Source organism: Geotrypetes seraphini, chromosome 2 (assembly GCF_902459505.1).
Source record: "Geotrypetes seraphini chromosome 2, aGeoSer1.1, whole genome shotgun sequence".
Classification (NCBI taxonomy): domain Eukaryota; kingdom Metazoa; phylum Chordata; class Amphibia; order Gymnophiona; family Dermophiidae; genus Geotrypetes; species Geotrypetes seraphini.
The window spans coordinates 268058753-268071223 of NC_047085.1; the positions used below are offsets into that span (position 1 = coordinate 268058753).

The 12471-nt window shown below is 45.6% G+C and overlaps 1 protein-coding gene across 5 annotated transcripts in view; it reads right to left on the minus strand.

Moving 5' to 3' along the window:
* The window catches only part of LOC117353556 (nuclear factor of activated T-cells 5-like), a 281088-nt gene that overhangs the window by 107486 nt on the left and 161131 nt on the right, over positions 1-12471 (minus strand). For all 5 annotated transcript variants that reach the window (XM_033929614.1, XM_033929613.1, XM_033929615.1 and 2 more), the window contains exons 10-11: positions 9906-10043; positions 2921-2990 (exon numbers count right to left, since the gene is read on the minus strand). In XM_033929614.1, the coding sequence (XP_033785505.1) occupies positions 2921-2990; positions 9906-10043 (208 nt within the window). The remainder of the gene's footprint in view (positions 1-2920; positions 2991-9905; positions 10044-12471) is intronic.

A 12471-nucleotide genomic window follows, 5' to 3' on the forward strand; every position in this document is an offset into this window, starting at 1 on the left:
GCAGGTTAAAAACTACAGACCTATATCTCTGCTGAATGTGGACTATAAATTATATGCGAAAATCCTATGTAAAAGGTTAGAACTGAATATTCCTTCTCGCAAGGTTTCGTTAAGAATAGGTACGGATCTGATAACTCCAGATTATTCTGTCACTTGATCCACTCATGTTGCATTTATTATATGCTTCTCCGCTTCTCCGATCTTTGCCACCTGTTTTCCATTTCTAACTTCTCTCTTAAGTGGGTCCCCACCTCTATCAAATATATAGGGGTTCTTTTCGATAGAGATTTGCTTATCACCTCTGCCATTAATAGGGAATCCATTATCGCTAGAATTAAACAGTCCATTTCCCCCTGGTCACCGCTTCACCTCTCTTGGTGGGGACGATTAGACTCACTTAAAATGATGATTGTTCCCAAAATAACATACCTGTTAAGAATGTTTCTAATCCTGTTCCCTAAAGCTTTTTATACCACAGTGGAGCGCATCCTTTCAGGATTCCTATGGAAAGATAAGAATTCCAGGATCTCTTTGAAGAAATTAAAACTCCCCAAATCCCTTGGAGGTGTCAATTTCCCTGATCTCTTTCTTATCCATAAGGCTTTCATTCTTCGTCAGTCCCCTTTGGCTCAACCCCACCGACTCTGCGGATGTCCCTCGTTGGCTATCCCTTGAACACAACTTGATGTTTCCCATTCCTCCCTCCAGACTACTTGGAATGACTCTACCTCCTAAGCTTAAATTCAATCCTGTCATTAAGGCACTCCTTTGAACAACTAACTAATTTTGACTCCTTACAGAAATCTCCTATTTCTGCCATCTTTTATATTCCTCTCTGGTATAATCCACTCATACTTATTGACAAAAAGACTGTTTCTTGGCAAATATGGCAGAAGGCTAACATATGGGATCTTAATGCCTTTATATATCCTTCCACTGCCCAATAGAAATCCTTTTCTCAAGTTCAATCTGAATTTCTTTTACCTGCTTCCCAATTCTTCGTTTGGCTCCAACTAAGATCAGCAATTCATAAAAGTTCCATCTCAATTTCGTCTCATTTTTAACTTCCAGATATTTATCACCTTTCTACCACTTTGTTCGTGGGTGGTCATATGGCTTTAAAGCTTTATAAATACTTTAAGCTCACCCTCTCCTCCAATCTAATAGGCCTTCAAAAACAGTGGTCCCTAGATATCGGTCAAGATATTTCTGACGATTCTTGGCACTGTCTGTGGCATAACCTGTTTAAGTCCTCCAGATTAGCCTCTACATGCCAATCACTCTATTTTACACTACACAGGGCTCTATGGACACCTGTAAAGTCTTCATGTATTAATAGAGCTCTCTCTGATAAATGAGTTAGTTGTTCAAAGGAGTGCCTAATGACAGGATTGAATTTAAGCTTAGGAGGTAGACAGAAGAAAGCAGAAACTTGGATAAATATGAATAAAATGGCCAGACAACAAAGTTAGAAAAAAATAATTTTATTTTTAATTACATGAACAGAAAATGCAGTTTTACTGTAAATTTACATTGCTTTCTTTTTATATTCCAAAGTGTAGAGTGCTGTTTCTCTTTCTCTGGTGTTAAACTGCATAAGGCTTCTTGAGGTTTAAGTTTGATTTTTGTCTACATTTATTTAAGTTTATGGTTGCTTGTAGTTGCGTTTTCTTATGTAGGGGCCTTGATGTGAATATGTTAGCTTTGGGATATATTCATCACAGATATTTGTATTATGTTAGTGACTTATGAGATAGCTGATGGGGAGGGAGGTTGAACAGTCTTTATAGATTGGCTCACCATGACCCAAATTTCTAACCTTGGTTTATATTCAAGTCAATCTTTCTTCCCCACCTTTTTGGAGGGCAAAAAAGGATACTTGGTTTATATTTGGATCAGTTTATATTCGAGTATATATGGTAGCGGAATTTTAGAAGACCAAAGCATTTGAGATAAGCCATCAGGCAGATATAGAACAGCTATGGTTTATTCTCTCAACATCCAGGCTGTGAGGGAAAGAATTGATGCAACACTTTTCCCTATGGCAGTGTGATCAACATAGAATTCCCTAGTTTGGGCTTATGGATAACTCACAAAAGAGGAGGAAATTCAAACACGCACTGGCCAAAAGAGAGCTCTGAGAATCACCCGACCCTGCTTGAGTTTTGGGTATCTTCACTAGGAGCAGAAAAGGAGTAAGCATGTACAGAAGACTCCCTTCTCCTCTCCAATTCTGGAAGGCGGCACACCCAAGGCTAAACTTAGTGCAATTTTTTTTTTAACTTCCCCTATAACACAAACTCTCTCTGGCAGCGAAGTAAAGTTTTATATTCCCATTGACTTTAATGTTTAATCTATTGTGAAGTCCTTTAAATTTGATGTCTTTAGGTTAGTTACACAAAGGACCTGGAAAACACTACTGATAAGGGCCGGATCTCTCACCCTTTGATCAAAATATCCCTGACATACTCTTGCTATATACAAAAACCAAATCAAATCAAAATAACCTCTCTCTCACTTCCTAACCAGAGTAATAGCCTAACACAGTACATACCTGGAGTGTAGGAACTGGGAAGATGGGAAAAATCTATCAAAGAGCATTACTTTATAGTAACATTGTTCTTAGACCTTATCACAGGAGTGAATCCTTTGGAAAACTCTTTCAAACACTATCCTTTTATGTATAGAATTTGCTTAACTTAAAAACAAAAAACAAACAAAAAAAAACAACTTACTGAGATGACATGCAGAATTACCTTAACTTCAATTAATGAAAAATTTTTTATTCAGGCTCAGTGTTCCTACTGATAGTGCCCTCAACAAGCACACTCCACAGTAGTGAGAGAACAGGACATCAGACATTTTTATGCAGAAAAACACCTAAAAATGCATACTGGAAATAAATGCAATTCAAACTTACCTGATCTCTATGGGTTCAACTCTTTGATCTGGTAGTAGCTTTACGATTTCAGAATAAGCTTTCTTTAAATCTACACAGAAAACAATGAAAGAACGATTAGGTTATTAATTCGATAATCTTCTTTCTTGTAGACATGCCTAGTGATTCTTATTTGCATCTGAACCCGCAAGTTGACTGTAAATAAGATATACAACTGGAAGGCGGGAAATGGGGACTAGAGAATGACACGGTGACGGTTTACCCGCGGCCACCGCATTTAAGCCGCGGGTCACCGCCGAAAACGGGGAAGAAAACTAGCAGTCGCTGCGGTGACGGGGACAAGGCCATTCACCGACCGCGGAAACGGTGAACAGGTTTGTCCCCGCGGGCCAATGTACCCCCTTCTAGGAACCGCTATTTACCGCCCGACGCCCGATTCACCCCCCCAGCAGGACCGCTCGCACCCCCACCCCGAACGACCGCTCGCACGCGCTCCCACCCGCACCCGCGATCGGAGCAAGAGGGAGCCCAAGCCCTCTTGCCCGGCCGACTCCCCGACGTCCGATACATCCCCCCCCCGGCAGGACCACTCGCACCCCCACCCCGAAGGACCGCCGACTTCCCGACAATATCGGGCCAGAAGGGAGCCCAAACCCTCCTGGCCACGGCGACCCCCTAACCCCACCCCGCACTACATTACGGGCAGGAGGGATCCCAGGCCCTCCTGCCCTCGACGCAAACCCCCCTCCCCCCCAACGACCGCCCCCCCCAAGAACCTCCGACCGCCCCCCCAGCCGACCCGCGATCCCCCTGGTGACCCCCACGACCCCCCCCCCCCCCTTCCCCGTACCTTTGGTAGTTGGCCGGACAGACGGGAGCCAAACCCGCCTGTCCGGCAGGCAGCCAACGAAGGAATGAGGCCGGATTGGCCCATCCATCCTAAAGCTCCGCCTACTGGTGGGGCCTAAGGCGCGTGGGCCAATCAGAATAGGCCCTGGAGCCTTAGGTCCCACCTGGGGGCGCGGCCTGAGGCACATGGGCCCAACCCGACCATGTGCCTCAGGCCGCGCCCCCAGGTGGGACCTAAGGCTCCAGGGCCTATTCTGATTGGCCCACGCGCCTTAGGCCCCACCAGTAGGCGGAGCTTTAGGATGGATGGGCCAATCCGGCCTCATTCCTTCGTTGGCTGCCTGCCGGACAGGCGGTTTTGGCTCCCGTCTGTCCGGCCAACTACCAAAGGTACGGGGAAGGGGGGTGGGGGGGGTCGTGGGGGTCGCCAGGGGGGTCGCGGGTCGGCTGGGGGGGGGCGGTCGTTGGGGGGAGGGGGGTTTGCGTCGAGGGCAGGAGGGCCTGGGATCCCTCCTGCCCGTAATGTAGTGCGGGGTGGGGTTAGGGGGTCGCCGTGGCCAGGAGGATTTGGGCTCCCTCCTGGCCCGATATTGTTGGGGAGTCGGCGGTCCTTCGGGGGGAGGGATGTATCGGACGTCGGGGGGAGGGGCATCAGGCTTTCAGGATGGGGACAGACCTTCAAGGGGGGACAGTGCAGGGAAGTCAGGGAATTTATATTAATTAATTTTTTCTCTGCGTGTTTTGTTTTTGTATAGTTATTAACTAATATTTAACTAAGTTTTAAAGTTTTAAAGAATGTTTCCTTTATACGTAAATAAAGAAAAGTGAGTGGGATTGCAGTGGCGGTGACGGGGCGGTGAATGGGGTGGCAGTGGCGGTGACGGGGCGGTGAAGAGGATGGTGAGACGGGGACGGGGCGGTGACGGGGATGGTGAGACGGGGACGGGGCGGTGACGGGGATGGTGAGACGGGGACGGGGCGGTGACGGGGACCAATTTTTTCACCGTGTCATTCTCTAATGGGGACAAATCCACAACACTACAATTCAGTTCTGCTCTTTAACAAACATATGCATTAACATTTAAGTAACTGATCAAAACAAGTACAAAAACTGTGCAACCAGCACTAATCATATATAGAGCTTGTAGCTACTCGCATGTCATGCTGAGATGTAAAACAGACTATGTTCTCTCTCTCTATATATATATATCTATATTGTGACAAATCTAGATCTCTTTCTAGCTTTGGCACAGCGTTAGATAGGAAGAGCAGTAAACTCCTATGCAGGAGAGCTGACCAGGTTGGCCCTGCCGATTATGAAAGCGCTGAGGTTTTATCAGCAGGATGCCAGAGGTCATAATGCCACTGTACAGATCCATGGCGAGACCTCATTTGGAATATTGTGTTCAATTCTGGAGACCACATTACTGGAAAGATGTGCTGAGAATGGAGTCAGTTCAGCGGATGGCCACCAGGATGGTCTCGGGGCTCAAAGATCTTCCGTATGAAGTAAGGCTGAATAAATTGCAGCTGTACTCACTTGAAGAACGAAGAGAGAGAGGGGACATGATCGAGACATTTAAATATATCACGGGTCGTATCGAGGTGGAAGAGGATATCTTCCGTCTTATAGGACCTTCTTCCACCAGAGGGCATCCACTGAAAATCAGGGGAGGGAAATTTCATGGTGACTCCAGAAAGTATTTCTTCACTGAGAGGGTGGTCGATCATTGGATTACGGGCTGCTAAGAAGGCTTTTTCCTCTGCCCCTTCAGTCGACGAGGGGGCGCTATCTCTCTACTCAGGAAGCCCTCAACTCTGCTTCATTCTCGCTATAAGCGATGGACAGCTTACCATAAACATCGCCTCCAAAGATTTGGAGGTAAACTTGGCTGCTTGCTAGCGCGCCTGATTGACATCAAGACATCTAGGAAACCGATTTTGACATTTCGGGCTCCGGGGGGTGGGGGGGCAGGGTGTCTCGTACTACTGAAATATCTGTGGTGCTCCTCAATTTCTTTGAACGCTTATTACATTACATTACATTAGTGATTTCTATTCCGCCTGTGCCTTGCGGTTCTAGGCGGATTACAATTAGAAGAGATCTGGACATTACCGAGAGAATTACATAACAACGAAACAAGTAGTTTACATATTGTGGTAGAGAATTACAAATTAGAGGATATCTGGAGTTTTTCCGATAGAATTACTTAGCTAGATTCAGTAATTACAGGATACAGTGGAGAATAACAATATATTCAGGTAACAGAAGAAAGTTACCTTACTTGAAGTGATAGGATTGTTGGATAGCGATGGGTGATGCTTATTTGGGAATCTAATATTTTTGGCTGGTGAAGTTCGAGGAGTTGACTGATGTGTTATTCACGGGGGAGAGAGCGTGTGCGATTAGGGAGGAGCTTAGTAAGTAAGGACGTGTTTTTTTGAATAGGAATGTTTTGATTTCTTTTCGAAATACTTTGATGTCTGTTGTATTGATCATCAGATTGGTGATGGTGGGGTCAATTTTCGCTGCCTGTGTCGCTAGAAGGCTGTCGTAAAGTTTCTTACGTCGGGTATCTTTATGAGGGGGGAAGGTGAATAGGTTATATGCTGCTCCGGATGATGCCCCCCCGGAGCTCTTGATGGATTATCTTCACTCGTCTGGGATGCCACGCCTCTCCGAGGATGCTGTGACTGCACTTGATCATCCATTCCAGGTGAGTGAATTGCAGTCTGCCATCAAGACTTTATGCTCTGGACGAGCCCCGGGACCGGACTGCTTCTCTGGTGAATTCTATAAACTTCTCTCCCCTCACTTGTGTGGTCCTTTGTTGGTTTAATTTAATACTGCTATTGACCGTGGGTCCTTTCCCTGTTTTGCGAATGAGGCGCTTATCACCTTGTTGTTAAAAACCAGGTAAAGAAGCAGATGATCCTGGGTCCTATCGCCCGATCTCCCTGATAAACGTTGATCTTAAGCTTCTGTCCCGTATGCTGGCCGACCGTTTGACTCCTCATCTTCCTGCCATAATCCATGAGAACCAAGTGGGTTTTGTTAGTGGCTGCCAATCGGTTTGCAATGTTTGAAAGGTCCTATTTGCGGTTGCCCATTGTCAACATCACCAGATCCCTGCTTTATTTGTTAGTTTAGATGCTTCCAAAGCATTTGATAGTGTGCATTGGTCCTTTCTATTTCGTACTCTTGAGTTTGTTGGGCTTCCGGGATTTTTCCTTAGGGCTATTCGTTCCTTATATTCTAATCCTCGGACGTCCTTGCTGGTTAATGGCACCCGTACAGACTCCTTTCCCATCCTTAGGGGCACCAGACAAGGTTGTCCTCGTTCTCCTTTCTTTGGAACCTTTGCTTTGCACCTTACGTCTTTTCCACGATGTACGGGGCCTCAGTATATTGGGTAGGGACTTGAAGACCTTGGCTTTTGCTGATGATATGTTTCTCATTCTTACTTGCCCGGAGGTCTCTGAATATGGGTTTTACACCAGCCTTTCGCTTAATTTAGACAAGTCGATGGCCCTCCCTTCTTGCCCTGCGGTTCGTACGAAGTGGAGGGGTTCGTTTCCTCTTCGGTGGGCGGAGACTGGGGTGAAATTCTTGGGTGTTTTCATTCCACTTGACCTCTCTCGTTTATATTCTTTGAATGTGGAGCCATTGTTTCAGGCTCTTATACCTCATTTGCAGCTATGCAAGGACTTCCATTATCGCTTCTGGGCAGAGTAAGTTTATATAATATGCTTGTTGTTCCATGCTGGTTGTATGTTTTTCAGGTCCTCCCACTTTACTTGACTTCTAGGGATGAGAAACGATTGGAGCGGCTGGTTAAGCGATTTCTTTGGGTGGGTAAGCATGTCTGTTTGCCCTATCGCCTGGCGGCTACCCCCTGGTATAAGGGGGGTTTAGACTTACTGAATCTTCACCATCTGACTGTTGGTTGCAGTATGCGTCACATAAATGATCTCTTTAGGGGTACTGCCCATTTCACTAACAGTTCTTTGGAGCTTTCTTGTTTTACTAAAACCCACTTTAGTGCCAATCTTCATTCTGTGCCTTTGGCTCAACCTGAATCTCTTCCCCTTCCTCTTATGGTTTTACACTACCCTTTGCGGAAGGCTTGGCAATGGGCTTGTAAATTTCACTCTCTCAGCTCTACTATCTCCCCCTTCTTGCCTCTCCGCTTTAATGGGAATTTCCTATCTGGGGTGGATGGGGTCAGTTTTGTTCGCTGAGAAGCGAGGGGGATTCATTATTTGTTTCAATTGGTGGATGATGAGGGGAAGATTAAGTCTTTTGACACGTTATATCTAGAATTTAACATCCCTCGTACTGATGGCTTTGCTTACTTACAACTCCATCATCATTATATTGCTTCTTTGCCACCCTGCCATCTGACATCCTCTTGTCAGGAGCTACTGTCTATGGCTTTTACCCTTGGATCTCAGCTCTCTGTTTCCCTTAAATTTCATCATAGACATTTGAAGGATGAATCCCCCTTGCTTGACCATGTCAAACTGAGAGACACTTGGGATCGTGATCTCTTTGTGGTATTGCCTGATGATGTTATTCTTTGCGCTGTACGCAAACTGCCTGCTTTTCGCAAATATACTACCTTTTGGGAACAACATTGCAAAGTGGTTTTACGTTTGTATAGCTCTCCTAAAAGGGCTCACCTTTCAGGGTTCTGAGTCTCTGCTGCTTGTCCCCGCTGTGACGCTCCTGAAGCAGGTTTGGGACATATGTTCTGGAATTATCCAGTCCTTTTGGGAAGCTATTTTTCTTTTTGTGGAAAGTATTTGGAATGTTGTTGTCCCCTTGCTTCTTTTTGGTGTTCGCCTACATTTTTCACCTCAACGACCAGGTACTGCTGCATTTCTTAGGTGGACTGTGGTGATCACCCTCAAGTGGCTGGAGAGGGAGGGACCTGATTATTCCCTTTGGCGATATCGCCTGATCCCCTGTTGATGTGGGAACGTAGAGATGTACAGGACTTCTCCTCACTCTTGGGACGCACTTTTCAACATACCTGGGAGCCCTTTTGGAACACTATGACTCCGGTGGAATGTAGCCGCCTCCTGAATTGCTGATTTATTGCTTTGAATGACTTCCCAAACCTGTTGATTGTTTTGGATATATATGCTTTCTTCTCTTGTTTGGATATTCTGGGTTGGACTCGAAGGAGGACTGGGGAAGAGGGTGGGGTGGGGGACGACATAATTTGACTTTGTCTTGAGCTACCTTTGTTGTTTACTGAATCTTGTTGCTCGTTATTGGTCTGTCTTACTTTCTATCAATGTTGAAGATACTAAGGGGTAAGTGGGGTATTGTGGGTAGGGGTGATTGCAAAGTGATGTTTCTTGTTAACTAAAAGCAAGCTTGTTTTATATGTTTCCTGATGCTTTTGTACCTTACCCTGTTGGGCTCAATAAAATATATTTGACAATAAATATATAGATGGAAACCACAAGAACAATACGTGAAAAAATGATGAAAGTCCCTAACAATATTAGACTTGTTTGCTGTCTTGTACCAAGTCTTGAGTGTATTTAAGTGTAAATGAATTTGAATAAATTAAATACATAAATCTGTGTCCACAGAATTTAATTCTATGAGGCTGATATTCAACGCTATTTATTTATAATTTATATTCCACATATCCTACAATTCTATGCGGATTACAAATTATTCAGGTACGCAAGCGTTTTTCCCTAACAGCCCTGGCGGGCTCCCATTCTGTCTAATGTACCTGGGGCAGTGTGGGATTCAAACCCACAACCTCAGGGTACCACACACTCCCAGCCAGCTAAATAGCACATAGCCACCTATCTCTTGCTGAATATCTGGTTAGTGAATTGGCCAGTGACCACCAATTCAGCAGCTCACTGGCTAAAGTCGATGGCCAGATACAACACCCTATTAGGCAGTTCTATGTTTGGCCACCAAGACATTGCCAGCTAGCCCCTGAATACTGGTCTAGCCAGTTATGTCTTGGCCGGCCAAGAATAAGACCACAAATTCAATGCCGGTTGCAGCACCAGCTCTGAATTTCTGAGTTTGTTGTAGACCGCAGGAGATTACCAGCGATCTCCTCTGGGCTGAAAATTAGAGGGTATATTTGGGTTTTTTTAGTATAGTATTTTAGCTCACCTTGAAAAGATGGATTTGATGGGGACTCTTTAGTAGAAGCAGGAGTAGCAGGATCACACTTCTCAGTGAAACTTCCATCTACATCATCACTAGTGAAATCTATTTTTGCTAATTTATTATCTGGATTATAGGATCCACCTGAATTACAAACAGAAATAGTACAGAGGCAAAACATGAGATATTTGCAGTAATAATTGTTGCTTATATTTTGTTCTTTTGTCTTGCTTTGTAAATTGGTACTACATTGTAAATTGGTATTTCTTAAATCAAGAACTAGGATCAAAGTGGAGGCACTATGGGCTCCTTTTACGAAGGCTCGTTAGAGCCTTAATGCGCAGAATAGCGCGCGCTAAAATGCCGCGTGCGCTAGCAGCTACCGCCTACTCTTGAGCAGGCGGTAATTTTTCAGCTAGAGCGCGCACTAATCTGGTCCGTGCGCTAAAAATGCTAGCGCACCTTCGTAAAAGGAGCCCTATGTCTTTCTCTTCTGCTAATTCAGACAAGATGTATACTAGAGATAAGTGCATGGAAGCGCAGCCGAGTCCCTGGCATTATTGGGACTTCTTAGAAGTGTTGCTTGTGCAAGAACCAGAAAGCTGCTGGCACCTGGGATTATTATAGAACTGTTTAGACATCTTGGAATATCTCTGGCTAGACGAGCCCAAAGAATTTTGGCAAAACATTTGTGAGGGGTGAAAATTGCTGCAACTTCCTCCCAGAGTAAGCCAAGGCCTGTTATCTGGGAGGTATTTAGGATGATGGTCAGCCATACTGGCCATAAGTTAATCCATTCATTTGCCAAACAGCATCTGAACGTTAAAGGGGATTCTGCTGAGAGTCGCATTGGAGGATGAATCCTCAAGTCCAGTGGTAGATCCAAAGTGTTCTGCAGGCAGAAACAGCATAAGCTGAAACCTTGCCTAGAACCCGAATAAGGTCATAAAAGGCAGCTGCCACATAATTGACCCCCTCAAGCATCAGTTGGAGGCTGGAGTCATCTTTCACTGAAGGATCTCGGAGCAACCTCGTGTGACAATTATGTGCTGCAAAGGAGGCAGCTGTTGCTGCCTTAATACCTGAAGAAGCCACTTCAAAAAACTTCTTCAAGACCATGTCTACCCTGCGGGTCTTGAGAATCTTTCAGCATCACTCCTCCTTCATTTGGGAAGGCTGTGCGCTTGGTCATCTGTGCTACTTCCGAATCCACCTTCGGCTGATCAAATAGCAGGTGGGAATCTAGTGCCATAGGATAAAGCTTAGCCATGGTCTTGGTCAGTCTAACTCTCCAGAGCAGGGGTACCCAATATGTCGATCGCGATCGACCAGTAGCTCAGGAAGGCAACGCGAGTCGATCGCGGAGCCCATCCCGGGCTCCGTGATAGACTCGTGTTGCCATCCTGATCTACGGGCCAATCAGCCTTCCTCTCCAGTGTTCTCCCTAGGGCCTTTTAGCTGGACAGTCCGCCCAGCTGTTATCTGCCGCTGCTGAACATTAAAAACCCCCCCAAAAAAACCGGCTTGGAGATTTCAGCCCATAGCGAACTTATGCTCCGGGCTCTAACGTGTGTGTGCCGGCTTCTCTTCTCTTCCCTCCGAAACCGGAAGTTATATCCCGGGAGGGGGGGGGGGGAGAAGGGAAGCTGGCACGCACATGTTTAGAGCCCTGAAGCAAGCGTTCGCTACGGGCTAATGCGGGAGACAGGTTAGTGAAGCATTTCCTCTTCTTCCTGCCGGGTCCTGCCTACTTTCTGTTTCCGCGAAGGCAGGACCCGGCAGGAAGAAGAACAAATGCTTCACTAATCTGTCTCCCGCATTAGCCCGTAGCGAACGCTTGCTTTCCCCCAATAGGTTGATCACGATCTTGGGCTGATCAGCCTTCCTCTTCCCGACGGCAGAATTGACGTCGGGGAGAGGAATGCTGGTTGGCCGAAGCAGGGAGAGCTTGGGGCCTGTTATTGGTGGCGTTTGGGTCCTGGTCCCCGATGTTAATGGCAGTGGCTTGGGGGAGGGCAGGGAGAAAGAAAGAAAAAGGGCAGGCAGGGAGACAGAAGGAAAGAAGAGAAACAGAAAAAAAATAAAGGGAGGCAGAGAGAAAGAAAGGGCAGGGAAGAGGAAGGAAAAGTTTGGGGAAGGAATGAGGTCTGGAGGAGAGGAAGCATACAGGCTAAAAGAAGGGAAGAAAGATTGTATGCACAGTCAGAAGAAGAAAGTGCAACCAGAGACTCATGAAATCACCAAACAAGGTAGGAAAAATGATTTTATTTTAAATTTAGTGATCAAAATGTGTCTGAATTTATATCTGCTGTCTATATTTTACACTAAGGTCCCCTTTTACTAAACCGCAATAGAGGTTTTTAGCGCAGGGAGCCTATGAGTGTCGAGAGCAGCGCTGAGCATTCAGCGTAGCTCCCTGCGCTAAAAACTGCTATCGTGGTTTAGTAAAAAGGGAGGGGGGTATATTTGTCTATTTTTGTATGGTTGTTACTGAGGTGATAGTGCATAGAGTCATCTGCTTTGACCTCTTTGAAAAACCCTGGAATAGGAATGATAATTAACATTTTCTATG